The sequence below is a fragment of the Arctopsyche grandis genome, chromosome 1 (genome assembly GCF_051622035.1).
Source record: "Arctopsyche grandis isolate Sample6627 chromosome 1, ASM5162203v2, whole genome shotgun sequence".
In the NCBI taxonomy this organism is placed as follows: domain Eukaryota; kingdom Metazoa; phylum Arthropoda; class Insecta; order Trichoptera; family Hydropsychidae; genus Arctopsyche; species Arctopsyche grandis.
The window spans coordinates 32324385-32339656 of record NC_135355.1 but is presented as its reverse complement, the minus strand read 5'-3'; the positions used below and the strand labels follow the sequence as shown (position 1 = coordinate 32339656).

Below are 15272 nucleotides of genomic sequence, written 5' to 3'. Positions count from 1 at the left end.
CGGTACATACTCACTTAATTTGCGCGAGCGGGATAAAACAGGAACAAGAGGAACAGGCTTTTCCTCCCGTATTAATGTGCGCGCGCAGAATACGCGAGGAAAAGCCTGTACCTCTTGTTCCTGTTGTACCCTGCTCGTGCAAATTAAGTGAGTATGTACCGTTTACCATGCACCCTTTTTTTTGATCTTTCGACTTAAGATCTTTCGATTTTCGATCTTTGCCTTCCGATATTTGCGTTTTCGGGCGTTTCACATTCGGGCCTGTGATGTAGACCGTCAATAGGCTTCTGCAAACAACGCTGCACTTAATACTAGATTAAAATGGATTTCCGTAGTGTTTAATTATTGAAAATACATATATTATGTGTATAATTAATTACATATTATATATGACCTTGATCATTTTAGACGAAATAGAAGTTTTGCATAATCTGACTAGTGACTAATATGACATTTCAAATCCGAAAATGGTCTATTGAGAAACGTAGACTTTAACAAGGAAAAGTCTGATCAAATGTCAAAATATGTACATATCTACGTATCTTCTTGGGTAAAAAGATCATAAATATTAATTTCTCGAAAGTTATGTGCATAGACAATTTTTTTTCTGGCAACTTCAACATATGTTTGTACCGGGCTCCGTGACGAGCCAGAATGTTAAATTACAGAAAACACAAATATCGGAAGGCAAAGATCGAAAATCGAAAGATCTTAAGACGAAAGATCAAACGGTACATACTCACTTAATTTGCGCGAGCAGGATAAAACAGGAACAATAGGAACAGGCTTTTCCTCCCGTATTAATGTGCGCGCGCAGAATACGGGAGGAAAAGCCTGTTCCTCGTGTTCCTGTTGTACCCTGCTCGCGCAAATTAAGTGAGTATGTACCATTTACCATGCGCCCTTTTTTTATCTTTTGACTTTAGATCTTTCGATTTTCGATCTTTGCCTTCCGATATTTGTGTTTTCTGTAATTCAACATTCTCGCTCGTCACGTAGACCGGTAATATGTATTATATGTATTAGGTCGTCCCGGAAATAATGTCGTTTTCCATAGTAAAATTCTAACTTAATTTTTTTAATTATTTATAATTCATCATTGGATTTCAGAGTCAACATTGATTTTGTCAACAAGACTCAACATTGGATTTGTGATAATTCATCAAGAGACAAAATTGAAGTTACTTCGATATCCGCCTTTAGAGATGCTTAATCCTCTTGAATGCGTCATCCAAGCTGAGATTGCCCGATTGTAATTTCTTAACCCTTTAGATGTGAAGTGCGGATAAATCCGAATCACTGTGCACGGCTCTCAAATGCGAGGTGCAGATTTATCTCACGCCTTATAAAAAACGCGGCTACAATTTTTTTTAAAACAATAAAAAAAAAAATTTCTCCCTCCTTTTTTTATTTTTCATTAAATTTTATTGAATTCTGAATGTAAATATAAATGAAACAGAGAATAACTATAAACAAATAAAAATTGCGATTATATCTTCAACTTTAATTTTTACTGGATAATTGATACATTGCATGACTTTTCGTGAAATTTTATTGCGCACCAAAGGGTTAAACTAACGTTGGCACTTTCTTACATCCAGTTTATCGCCGTATATGTCGCAAATTAATTTTGAAGCCTCTACGGCACTTTTTTTCGCGTGAAACAACAATAACATACTGCTCCTTAAATGAGCTTCTGATGGACACGTCTCTATCATTTTTTGTGAATGGGGTACAAAATATTTTTTTTGTTCAAAAGGAACGCAACGAATGCAGAAGAAGAAAAAAAACACAAGAAACGTATTCAGTTGTCAACGAACCGAAAGAGACCGAGTCAAAATTGCATATTTACAAGTAAATAGCTTTACAATAAATACAGATATATTTTCACGGCACGCCACTGAGGTATACAAATATTTATAATAACTGCAAGCATAATTTGGACTAGCTTAATTTGCGAGAGAGAGAGGGTATGCTGATTTTAATGTAGCCGTCAAAACAATTAAGTTAGATAAATTGGCAAACTCTAACAGGAGACGGTCGATTTGGAATTAATAACCGTCCAGATCTTTCCAATAGCAACAGACTTAAGACACAGACACACAGAGAGGTATGTGTGTTTATGTTTTTAGATAGTTTTGCACATGTGAAAAAGCGCTATCTTGCTTGATATATGCTATGGGATCAAGGACAAAAATCACCCCCTGGAGTGTTTCCGGTGATATTTTATCTTTGTATTGACAGTGATCGATAACGGTGACTCCCATAATTGAAGAAATGTAGGATAAACTTATCGAAATAATAAAAATACGAATTTATGATGATCTGAAGAAACGCCCTTTCCAACTGGAAACCACGACCATGTGCATGGTGTACGATTCAGTGTATTTGCGCCTGTACTCGTAATCTAATATATAATTTCGAAAGAGACTTTATAAGTATGTAATGTTGATTGGTAACATCGAAAACAAATCAAAGTTTTTATGACAACGGTTTAATATGGTTTCGATTCGATATATATGTATATTTCTTCAATTCAAATAAATTTAATTAAAAAAACAAATGAATATTTACTATTATATTCGCCATGTTTAAACTGTTTATATTACAAATAGTGAGCGAAGCCGGGTAAAATAACTAGTCATCGATAAAATCGAATAAATGTTTCGATTCCGGTCGGGATATGAGCCCACTTGGTAAACAAATGCTTAACCGGTGATCTACGCTGTAGCTTAGATACCCTTTATAAAGTTTGTTTGTTAATTATCATAGTTGTACAAACCTTCTATTCGAATACAACGAATCAAATACCTTATTAATAATTTGCTTATGGGTATTTGATGACCCTTTGCTCACCCCAGTTAAGCTAGTTCGTGAAAGCTTGATCTTAATTAATTATGTAGTTAGCTTGTACATGCAATAGAAAAGGTTACGCGGATATGTTTTGGTTGTATATAACTCGTTATATATCAATAGACATAACAAGGTCTAGTCTGAGTATAATATACCGAGCCGGCTCGTGGCGTGTGCGAAGTGTTTGGAACACACAGGCGTCGTAAAATATTTAGAATTTCGTGTCCGGACATTTTATCACGGGTACAACAACAATAAATAGAATTATCAGCATTGATTTGTTTATATGTTTTTTTATGAATGTGCATACTCGTATTTGGGTCAACAGTTCTTATCATACTTTTCCAATAGGCATAATTGCATTGTACTGATGAACAAAAGGCACTAGACCTGCATCAATCAATCATTGAAATGATTATGTCGCAGATTCGAGTCATGCAAATTTCAAGAACGGCTGATTGAAGCTTGTGTAATAATTATTTCAAATTTGAATAGTAAGAACTTTGACAGTTTGTAATACGTACATATATATTAGTAACAGGGTCTTCAATTAGAGTAATCGAGTATTTGATACTCGATTATATATGTATTTTCGTCCATTTTTAAACTCTCGCTAATTGAAAATTACTCGATTAATACTCGCAAATCAAAAATTTTCAAATATTTCGAAAACAAGAATATATTTTTTAACGTCTTGCTTTCAGCATTTATGCTCGAGATAGATCTTAGAGCGTTTACAGACACGATTTTTTTTGCATAGTTAGGGTTCGACAGAAAAAATATTTTGTGTCTTAGTGTCCTGCCGACTTATCTTATCAACGGTTCCCGGAAAAATGCACTAAATCGCACTCAACAGTGGCGCAGTTCCGACAAGTCCTAAAAAGAACTTACGCAATAGAATTCCACAAAAAAAGGTTAGCATCCGCGTATAACAAATACCCCTTGACGCTTTTTTGTGGAATTCTATTACGTTAGTTCCCCTTCAGCATCTTTGAAAGTTTGGTTGTCTCGAGAGTGCAACTATCTCGAGTGCATTTTTCCGGTCACCCTTAGGGCCGGGCCGCACCGTGCAACTTTGTCGGCCGACTAGTTGCGCGACATGAAAAAATGTATGGAAATGTGTGCGATAAACAAGTTGACGGGTGTAGCATGTCCCATCTACCTGCATGCATTGGTCTGGTCGCCCTCAACCAAGTCGCACGGTGCGGCCCGGCCCTTATCAACGACAGCAAACAATATGAAATATCAAAAAATATATTATGGATTTGCCAATCGATAGATGCTGCTGTGACGTAAGCTGAAGTAGAATTAAGAACTGGTTTTTACCAATCTGTCAACGGAAATTATAAACCAAAACATCTGTATATTCTTAAAGGCATTCAAAGTAAAATAAGTTATTTGCCAATCATGCCAATGATGGAGGTGTGTGAAAATGTCTGTGTATTGCGTGTGGTGGCCTGGATTTGATAGTTAATTTAGACGAGACAATTAAAAACTCGTTTGAAATGATAACTAACGTATTGCGTATTATTTTAATTATTTATTTGGAAATTTTCTAAAAATCGATGCAAATGGAACTGCTGGAATTATAATTTTCAATTCCCCCTGTACAAGCAATAGCCGTTAATTACCTATAGTGATCAATATATTTACTTACATAAAATAAATTAATCGAAAACTGATTAATATAATACAAAATTTCGAAAAAGACTTTGTATGTATGTAAGTTTTAGTTTTTAATAAAAAAACAAATGAATATTAAAATTAATTTAAATAAAATAAAACTTTTCAAATAAATTTAATAAAATGTTTACTATTAGGCTAGCCATGTTTAGGCAGTATATATTATATAATTAAATTATATAATATATACTGGTGTATATAGCAGTATATAGGATGGTGTACATATATGTTTATATGTATAATTGTCTTTGGCCAGGAAGGCGCATTGGGTTAACCTGTTAGGCCTTCTTGGTGTAAATTAAATAAAAAAATAAAAATAAAATCAAATTACAAATACGGAGCGAAGCCGGGTAAAACCACTAGTGTATAATATTTAAGCCATCTCGAAGCAATCAAAAGTTTGGGCTCATTTTTTAAAGAAAGGAGCAGAATTCACCATTTCTTATCAGAGCTTTCCAATTTTTCTGATTTTCATTGAAACGGTTCCTGTAAAATTGGCTTCTCCTTTCCTACCTTGCTAATCTCAAACTATTCAGCATCTTAAGGTTCACCAATTTGATTATAAAATTCTGTAATATTTTTTCTATAGATGTCACTGTGGATGTTTGTATGAATTCGCATTGTATAATATAAAAAGCTTATGTATATTTAAGTGTACTCGTCGCTTTGGAGTGATCGGTAAAGGCGAGTGTGAATGTTCTATGAAATAAATTATTAATAGGCATTTTGGTACATTTTGTAAATTCTCAAGTGTATACTCGAGTATTTTAAGATTTTACTGTTCGATACTCGAGTAGTTGATAATGTTAGGTAATTGGAGACTCTGTCAGGCCACACACCAAAGACGCATGCAGCATACACCCTGCAAATGCTTCACTGTATTCGCTTCTTCAATATGTGATGACCCTGATTGAATTCCGTGCGTTTTAGCGTAGTTATGGAGACTTACCGCGTATTATTGAAACAATGTATCTATTCGTAAAGGCGTTTCTATTCATATAACATTTCTCTGGCGTGGTACCATTAAAACATATGGGAATAATAAATGCTTCCTAAATCATTTGCAGCATGCATGCTGCATGCGTATTTGGTGTGCGGCCCGGCATATTAGTAAAAGCCTACTTACAACTCCTACTTAATAGATATAGAATACCATAGATACGCCCTTACGCTCTAAGCCGGTCACCTTATTGGACCAATCACAAACAAAAAAAATTACAGATCATGCACACTCTCTCTCGGTAGCTAGTTAGCTTCTAAGTAGGAAGGTCGATTGAAATTTTTCGAAAATGCCAACGTGTTCAGTGAATTTGTGTTACAATTACTCAAGAAAACATAAAAAGGCGGATGGCATCACATATCATAAGTAAGAATTAATAAATAATGTCTTCAATTATAGTAGTATTTTAAAATATAATGAAATATCGGCGCGATGTATGTAGTGTTGTATGCAGTGATTGAACATCGGTCGACAACCTCTGCCACAGATGTCTCTAAATGCACACGTATATCTTGTTGGCACTGAAGGAAATTCAGAAATCGACATTAAGTTTAAAACTACAAACAATGAACTAAATATTTAAGTGTCAGCTTTAAAATTGATCCTTGTGGAAGTTACTAATATTTAAATATTGTAATAGTTATGATGGTTTTATTATAGTAACATACATTTGTAGTTTAATATAGTGTGTATAGCTAAATATTTTTTTCTTAATATGGCTTTATTCGTTTGGTTTACTGTCACGCGGAGTGTCCAATAAAATAAAGTTATAAATAAAATAAAACTTCAGTGCATGTATGTACATATGTACATAAACTGGTTGCTGACCACTGACGATCGCTGCGTCGACCTTTTTTTTCACCACTTCCCCGCTAGTTAAACCCCTCGCACCCTTCAGTTAATGGCGACAACATCTCCAACGAAATTTGTATGTAAAGGCATATCTATGTATATTCTATATCTGACTCCTACTTCTTGAAAAAACACCACTGACAACACTGACAAAAACCAAAGCTGTGGAGTCTTGGAATATGGCGTGCGCATTGATTCCATTGACGGCTCCGTTTAGAGAATTAGCATGTTGGTATCACCTTTTTGTCGAGTTCTCTGGCGCGCGAGTGCAGGTGGTCGAGCGGGTCGCTTGGTCTTCCGGGCGAGGAGCGCAACTGCGCGAGCACGTCGCGATGAGCGCGCTCGCAGTCTGCGCGTCGTGCTTCTGCTTCGCGCAATCTTATCGACAAAGTCTCCACCAAAGCATCGCTCCCGCCCCCGCCACTGCCGCCCCCACCGCTGCTGCGAGTCTCGTACGACGACATCTTCTGTCAAAACAAAAACATATTAATAAATGAAGACTTTCTTTGTTTGTATATTATAGAACACTGATAAAAGCTAAAGGTCTGACCGCACTATGCGACAGCCGAACGATACGACACTTCACAACAGTACGCGACCAAATATTGTTTGTATGAAATTGTATGAGACATAACGCACTGCGCGACAGTCGCATGATGTAGAACGACACGATGCGGTGCAAACGATCGAAAAGCGCCAGACAGACTGAAGCACAGATTAATGACACGTGTACCTTTTGCGTGCGCACTGCTCGCACTTACACTAAGCGAAATCTACCCGAAGTCCCGACATTCCTACCCTGTATACGTTCTGTGCTTCTGATACTTTAGTTCCAAATTTTTCCTTATTAAATTATTAAAAACTCGCCAGAAAGATCCAACTCAATTTTAATAATTACCTCTTTAATCATTACATCTGTGCACATCGAAAGGTTACTCGTCATCTGATGTGCTATTTTTCATTCGTGAAGTCGAGAATTGCGTTTAAAGCAGCCATCCAGTTAATCTGTCTGGCGCTTTTCGATCGTTTGCACCAAACCCAGAACGACACCGTGCGTCAAAGTTGACTATTCGACCAACTTTGACGCAAGGTGTCGTTCGCGACGTGACGCAAGTGTCGTTGAGTAGGGGTTGTCTTGCGACAATTTATTTTATTTTTTATTTTATTTTCATTTTTCAATTAATCATGCACATTCGCATTACAGATTGCTCCAAAGCGGCAAATGTACTAAACATATTATGAATCGTATAATACATATATTATTAAATACATAATTAAACATACAAACAAATCGAAATAACATCTGACATCTACGGTCAGACATTAATATAAACATCGTAAACAATACGAATAATAACATGATTTATTATGTAACAATACGAAATATTTATATTTCAATAATCATCCATAGAGACATCTATCTAGAAAATCTGGCGAAACCTAAGAGATAATAAATAACTCAAGGTTTTTCGCAATAGAAAATTGGATAAGAAAGCCAATTTTACAGGAATCGTTTAAAATCAGAAAAATTGACAAATTCTGATATGAAACAACCGACCTCTAAAAAAACGAAGGCCTGGCCAGGAACGAGACTCCATTGGGAAGCGAACTCGTGACCTCTAGCACGAAAGAATACAATACTCACCACTAGACCACGCTGCTGGTTAATTAATTAACAATTATTCTCCTTCTTCATATCGTGACTTTAAAATAGCATGTAGCCATAATCTTTTGGTTTTTCTCGACTGTTCTTCTTCCTCGCATATCAGAGATACTCTAATAGCGTCCGTTTCGTTCATCTTGCTCCGAGGTACCGAACGAATGATTGACATAATTTCCTGCGTAGTATCGCATCGCTGTCGTTCAAGTGCGGTTTACCTAATATAGTCGCACACTGTTGTGAAGTGTCGGATCGTTCGTTTGACGCATACTGTGGTCAGACCTTAAAAGGCAATTAATACAATACATAAAAAACCTAATTAAGAAATCACCAATTCTGTCCGTAAACTTTGATCGTGTGTATGGCAAAGTGCTCAATCTGCCATAGTGAGAGTCAGAACGTATATAATACCGCTATTCTGTGTGTCTGTCTTTTAATTTTATTACTAGGATAGTTATCCTCTTGTTAGCTCGCTTTTGATTTTTTCGTCTGACGAAGTTTGAGTTCTTGTCCGATCGTTTTCAAACTTTGCCATTTTGCTCAGTTTGCTCATCAATATATGTGGAAATCAAATCCGCCATTACGATGGTGAAAAATAGTCGTAATAGACATATTTGAAAATACTCCATTATCGTTCTCGGTGACGTCTATTAGTATTTATTCACACTCTTCCGATCGTTTTTTCACAAATTTTATGACCACGATTCTGTCCACACCCCTAAACGTATCAAGCTCAAAATTTATATTAAATTATATAATATATACTGGTGTATATAGCAGTATATAGGATGGTGTACATATATGTTTATATGTATAATTGTCTTTGGCCAGGAAGGCGCATTGGGTTTACCTGTTAGGCCTTCTTGGTGTAAATTAAATAAAAAAATAAAAATAAAATAAAATTACAAATACGGAGCGAAGCCGGGTAAAACCACTAGTGTATAATATTTTAGCCATCTCGAAGCAATCAAAAGTTTGGGCTCATTTTTTAAAGAAAGGAGCAGAATTCACCATTTCTTATCAGAGCTTTCCAATTTTTCTGATTTTCATTGAAATGGTTCCTGTAAAATTGGCTTCTCCTTTCCTACCCTGCTAATCTCAAACTATTCAGCATCTTAAGGTTCACCAATTTGATTATAAAATTCTGTAATATTTTCTCTATAGATGTCACTGTGGATGTTTGTATGAATTCGAATTGTATAATATAAAAAGCTTATGTATATTTATATTATGTATATTATGCACACTCTTCCGATCGTTTTTTCACAAATTTTATGACCACGATTCTGTCCACACCCCTAAATTTATCAAGCTCAAAATTTATATTTGTATTCTTTATGTACTAACTTAGACATTATAAGGTTTTGGTCAGAATTCGTAAACCGACAATAGTACTTTTTTTTAAAACAATATTTCACGGAGATACGTCTAAAAGTTACATTTTAACATTCATTTCATAACCTATTAGTAAAGTAAACATATATATGAGAGATAATGAGAGCCTATAATGCAAATTTTATACGATATATTGAGAAAATGATGTTTAAATAATTAAAATTTGACAAAACGAGTGTGGGGTGGAAAGTCAAACAAACAAGGCTATTGGCAGTGGGTGTGCTGTCACCTTCTACAATTTTTTTGAATTCTTAAACGTGTTTATTGCGATTATATTTCACCATCGAAATAGCAGAAGCAATTTAAATCTCTATCGGCGGCTAAACCTCGCAAAATGACAAAGTTTCAAAGCGATCGGAAGAATGTAGGAATTTCGTCAGACCGATTGGCCAAGTGAATCTAAAAAAATCTTGTAAATAATAAAAAAAACGAAGCCATTAGCCCCCTTTACACAGTAGTTCTATCGCGCGTGAAACAGCTAATCGTGCGCGAAAGCGTGCGCGTGTAAAGATCTTGGACCGGGAAGGGATAAACCGCGCGATAAACTCAGCAGTCCTGCGCGCAATCGTGTGGCTTGACATTGTCTTTACACAGAAAATTCTTTCGGGCGCGCTTTTGTTACAAGATGGCGGACTTACGCACGTGGAGTAAAGAATTGATTGTGGAATTACTTTCAATGTACCAGTCTTTTCCGTGCCTCTGGAAAATGAAGTCCCAGGAATATAAAAATAAAAATCTGAAAGAGGAAGCTGATAAAAAAATAGTTGACTTCGTTAAAGAAAGAGGATTTTCTAATGCTAATCGAGATTTTGTTGTCAAAAAGTTTCAAAGTTTAAGAGGGTCCTTCCGGAAGTTAAATTTTAAATTTAAATTTTAAATAAAATAATTTATAAATAATTTTGAATAAATTTTAAATTTTGAAGTTAAATTTTAATTCTTGCAATCGTCCGGATAATTTTCTCGTAATTATTCAATCAGTGGCATATGACAATATTGCTTATCTATATTTTTTAACCCACATGGATCGTTTCTTCTTCTTTTTGATTAAATCAACATCAACGAACATCATAACCATTCTACTGTTTCTAACATTTTAAAAATCCTTTCTTTTAACAATCTTTCTGTCAGGCGACGACATACTGATGCTATATTCTTCTTTAAGCTCATAAATGGTTTCCTTGATTGTTCTGATTTACTGAATAAGGTTAATTTCAGAATCCCAGTTCGGTACTCTAGACGCGTTGCATTCTTTTCACTTGATCCTTTCAATACTAATTCCCAAAAATATTTTTATCTGCAGCGCGTTTATCGTATGTTTAACGGAGAGCTGAATGAGGTTGATCTATTTGGTATTTCCCTACATCAATTCAGGTCTAACATCAAGAGAATCTTGACCGATTGATTCATTTCTTCTCCTATTCTATTTTTCCAATATTTCCAATATTTTTATACTTTAGTTTAGTTATGTAATGTGCTATTTAATCATATTATAGCTTTCATTATTTTCCTTTTCATTTGTTTATTTTGTATTTACCTTTTTTATTTGTTTTATATTTGTAAATTTCAATTTCTTCTTATATTCTATTTTATAACCTTTTCCAAATATTTTAATACTATAGTTTAATTATGCAATGTTCTACATATTTTGTCATGCCTTTATTATTTACTTTTTAATTTGTTTTCCTTATATTTATCTTTTTCATTTTTGTAAAAATCTATTATTGGACTCGGGTGTTACATATATTTTTTATTTACTATTTGTTTTTTTATACATATCTATGTACATCCTGTCTGTTGATTTTTCAATTAATAAAATAAAATAAAATAACTTGCGCCATGATATTTCTTCTATCCATTTTTCACCGCAACACTACTATAAAACTGCGTTACTTCAGTAAAACTGTGCGTTTCGCACACACTCCAACACGCGCCAGTTTCGCGCGGTCTATCACGCACGATTAGCCTTTACACGTTCGCTCTTTCCGTTTTAACAAAAAGTGGTAGGAGTAATCGCGCGCGAAAGAACGTTAGTGTTCACAACTGCAAAAACAGTATCGCGCACGATTGCGCGCACAGGCTTACCCGCACGCAATCCTGTACGCTCCTGAAAACGCGCGATAGAACGACTGTGTAAAGGGGGCTATTCCGTCCGTTAGTGGCAGATGCGATACTAATACTGTTTTATACTTGGAATAAGAGCGCGTTTTACATGTCAAGGAGCTATGCGAAATAAAAATTTTATAATCTAAATTAGATCAGCTCAATATTTAACAATTTTGGTCATATACTTGATTACATTTTGGTAACCCATCATGTAGATGCTACCCCGGTCACTAATGTTGTCGAGCTGGTTGAATCTGACCCCTATCATCCTCCGTTAAACTTTGACATTGTTTATGCCGTTAATTTTTCCTCTCGTGTATATGAATTATCACCAACTATGGTTGATATGGATGTGGTTAGTGGATGGATTTTCAGAGATGTCTTTTTTAATGATCTCACCAATATTTTGTTATCTGCTGATTGGAGTGCACTTTATAATTCTGGTCAGATTGATGATGCACTTCAGTCCTTCTATCGTGTACTATATGACTGTTTTGATTCTTGTTTTCTTAATACAGTATTGCTTCGACGCAATGAGTCATCTATTAGAACTTACCCACCTTGGTACAACTCTGAAATTATTAGAATCATCAGGAAAAAGCACCGATTTCATAAACTCTGGAAGATATTCGGCCGTAATGGGGATTTGATTTCATTTAAACTTCTGCGTACCCAATTGAAATCTCTGATAGATGATGCCCATTCTAAGTATGTTGGCGAATGTGTTTCACAGCTAAAATCTTGCCCCAAAAATTTTTGGTAATTGATCAACTCCAAACGTAAAACTGTATGTGCCCTTTCATCCAGACATGACAGAAATATTAAATTTTTTGGTCATGGTGAGATTTGAGGCTTTCGCTGACTATTTTTACTCACAGTTTGTTCAATGGAATGATGGCGTGCCTGATCATGACTGTTTCCCTACCAATGACGTACTTTCCTTTTTAAACTCGAAAAGAAAAGTACTTGTACTCGAAAAGGAAAGTACGTAAGTAGTAAATATACATAAGGATTATTCCTATACATAAGGGGGGGGGCGACAAATCCTATATAGGGAATTATAGGCCTATCTCCCTCTTGTCTAGTACTGCTATGGTCATCGAAATCATACTCTGCAGGTACATTTGGAGCTATTTTCAAAGTTTTGTGATTGAGGAGCAACATGCATTTCGGCCTGGACGATCAACTTTTACGAATTTGTTCGAGTTTACCAATTATGTTCACCGTTCTTTAGACCATCATATATATCTGTCCATGCAATTTATACCGATTTCCAGGAAGCCTTTTATAAATTAAATTATTTTATTTTATTAAAGAAAATGTCCACATATGGATTTCATGACAGATTGGTCCATTTATTTTAGATCATATCTTCCGGATCATCAACAGTTTGTCGTCTTCAGTACCTCTAGCTTGCGTATCTATGTCGCTAGCTCAAGTGATGCCCAAGGCTCTAACCTCGGCCCCTTATTCAATTTATTTGTCAATGATATTGGTAAATACTTGGTCAATTGTTGTTTCTCACTATATACAGATGATGTAAAGCTCTATTTGAGTATAGATTCTGAGCGCTCTTGTGAGCTTTTACAAGATGATTTAAATGCTCTTCATGCTTGGTGGTTAGCCAACCGTTTTCCTCTTAATGTCTACAAGTGTAAGGTAATATTTTACTCCATATCTAGATCTATCCCCGATTGTACCTTTCCTTATCTTGCTGGTAAATCTGTACTGAACTGGGTTGACTCTACTGTTGATCTTGGGGTTGCATTTCAGAGTGACCTAAGGTTCTCTGATCACATCACGCTTCAAGAATGCTAGAGTTTGTTTTTTGTAATTCCTAAGACTTCCATAACCTCACTGTTCTGAGGCTGCTGTGTAATTCTCTGGTTAGGAGTATCTTGAGATACGTCTCTATGATCTGGAGTCCTTCAGCCAAATCTCTATCTATCAAACTCGAACTTATCCAAAGACGCTTTCTTCGGCTGCTTTATAAGGAGAAATATGGTATTCACACATATGTATTTCCTTCACGATACGTCATGGGTATGGTTGGCTACATTTCTCTTGAACATGGGAGAAGTGTTGCCCTCATCAAGTTCTTGTTTTCCATATTTAGTGGTTTTATCTCCTACCCGTCTATTCTGGCGGAGTTGGGCCTTCATGCTCCGGAAGGTTAGATATGGAACCGCCATCATTCCAATTTTAAACACTCCTCTTGCAAGAACTGTGGCTTATTGCAATTCTCCCATTCCTCGTGGCCTCCGTTTCTTAAATTCACTAGATGGTGCCATTGACATTTGTCACATCTCTCGTCATTTTCTGCACGACTTCCTCGGTTACGGAGGTCGCGAACAATTGGAACAGTTGAGTTAGTTTGCTCAGTTAAGAATTTTTGAGAATTTTTATGTCATGTTTATTTATTTTTCTCTATTTCTTCTCTTCCATTTATGTATTTTTACTTGTATTTTCATGTACTTTTTTCCATTCTTAATCTGTTTAGCAAACTTGCTTTGGAACATCCTGTTAGATGAGTGTGCTTGATTAATTGATGTATAATAAAGATAAAATAAACCCTCAGAGTGAGTTAGAGGCGCGAAGTGCGCGCGCGGTTGGACATGTTTGGCGAAAAGCTACAAACACGTCAAGTGCACGAAATTTCGAAAGACTAAAAATAAAAGTAGCTCAGAATAATAACGTCCTCTTACACGTTTTTACAATCTAGAGCGTTATAGGGGGTTTGCCTGTAAAATGTTTAGTATGCAAGATTTTAATCTGGCGATTTACCTTTTCCATAAATATCAAACCTTTTCCATAAATTCAGAACTAAATTATACCACTAAGGTTGGAGTATCGTGGTATAATTTATCGTTGGAATATCATTTTGGGTAGTATTGAGAAACGTAGAGACGACTGCTACGAACAACTTTGCAGATACAGGGTGTCGAGAAAGGTTAGGAGCCATAAGGGGTCATCTGGTGGTCAGGAGACGGGAAGGTCACGAACATCAGGTACATATGTATTTATGTATATATGAACTGGTCAGTCTCATGGGATTCAACACAATTGCTAATTTGTTTATGTTGTTGTTTCTTTTTTTGAAAGACTGGTGAGACGCATTGGGGCAACCTGTCAAAGCACATTGGTCATTAATTTGTTATTGTTTTATTATTATTTATTGATTTTTTATATATTTATTACAATAATAAAAATAAATAAATGAGGAAAACAGCGAGATTTTGTGTTTTTCATATATGTATGTACATACATACATATGTGTTTTAAATATGCATGTAAATATGTTTTATACAAATAAAATATTTTGAAAAATGCGCTCAAGATTTTTTCAACACTGAAAGAAGTGAATTTTATTCAGTATTTTATTCAAGTACAAAAACTTTAAATTGTTAACTAAAAAACATATTTTGCTATATGTATTTGATTTCATGCGGCCATAGATTAATCTTTTGAAAATTTTACGTTTCAGGATTTTTTGGTGGGGGGGGGGGGAGACTGAATCACAGCGCAAAACCCCCTCCCCCCAAACGTTTTATCAAAAGAGAAAATGAAACTTTTTAAAAGGTCTTCTCGTTCCTAGAGTTTGCGGAAAATTAGGGTTAGTGAATATAAATATTTGGTATTCTTCGGCACATTTAAAATAAATATTTATCCAGTGGATACATACGACTAGAATATCGTATTGTATAGAATAATCGACTTAATTTCATA

General features: G+C 35.3%; 1 protein-coding gene across 1 annotated transcript in view; it reads right to left on the bottom strand.

Moving 5' to 3' along the window:
• Nucleotides 1-6852, bottom strand: part of Rbp (RIMS binding protein) — a 65808-nt gene extending 58956 nt beyond the window's left edge. The window contains exon 1 of the mRNA XM_077439147.1: nt 6628-6852. Coding sequence (XP_077295273.1) covers nt 6628-6852 — 225 coding nt within the window. The remainder of the gene's footprint in view (nt 1-6627) is intronic.
• Between the last annotated feature and the right edge of the window lie 8420 nt (nt 6853-15272).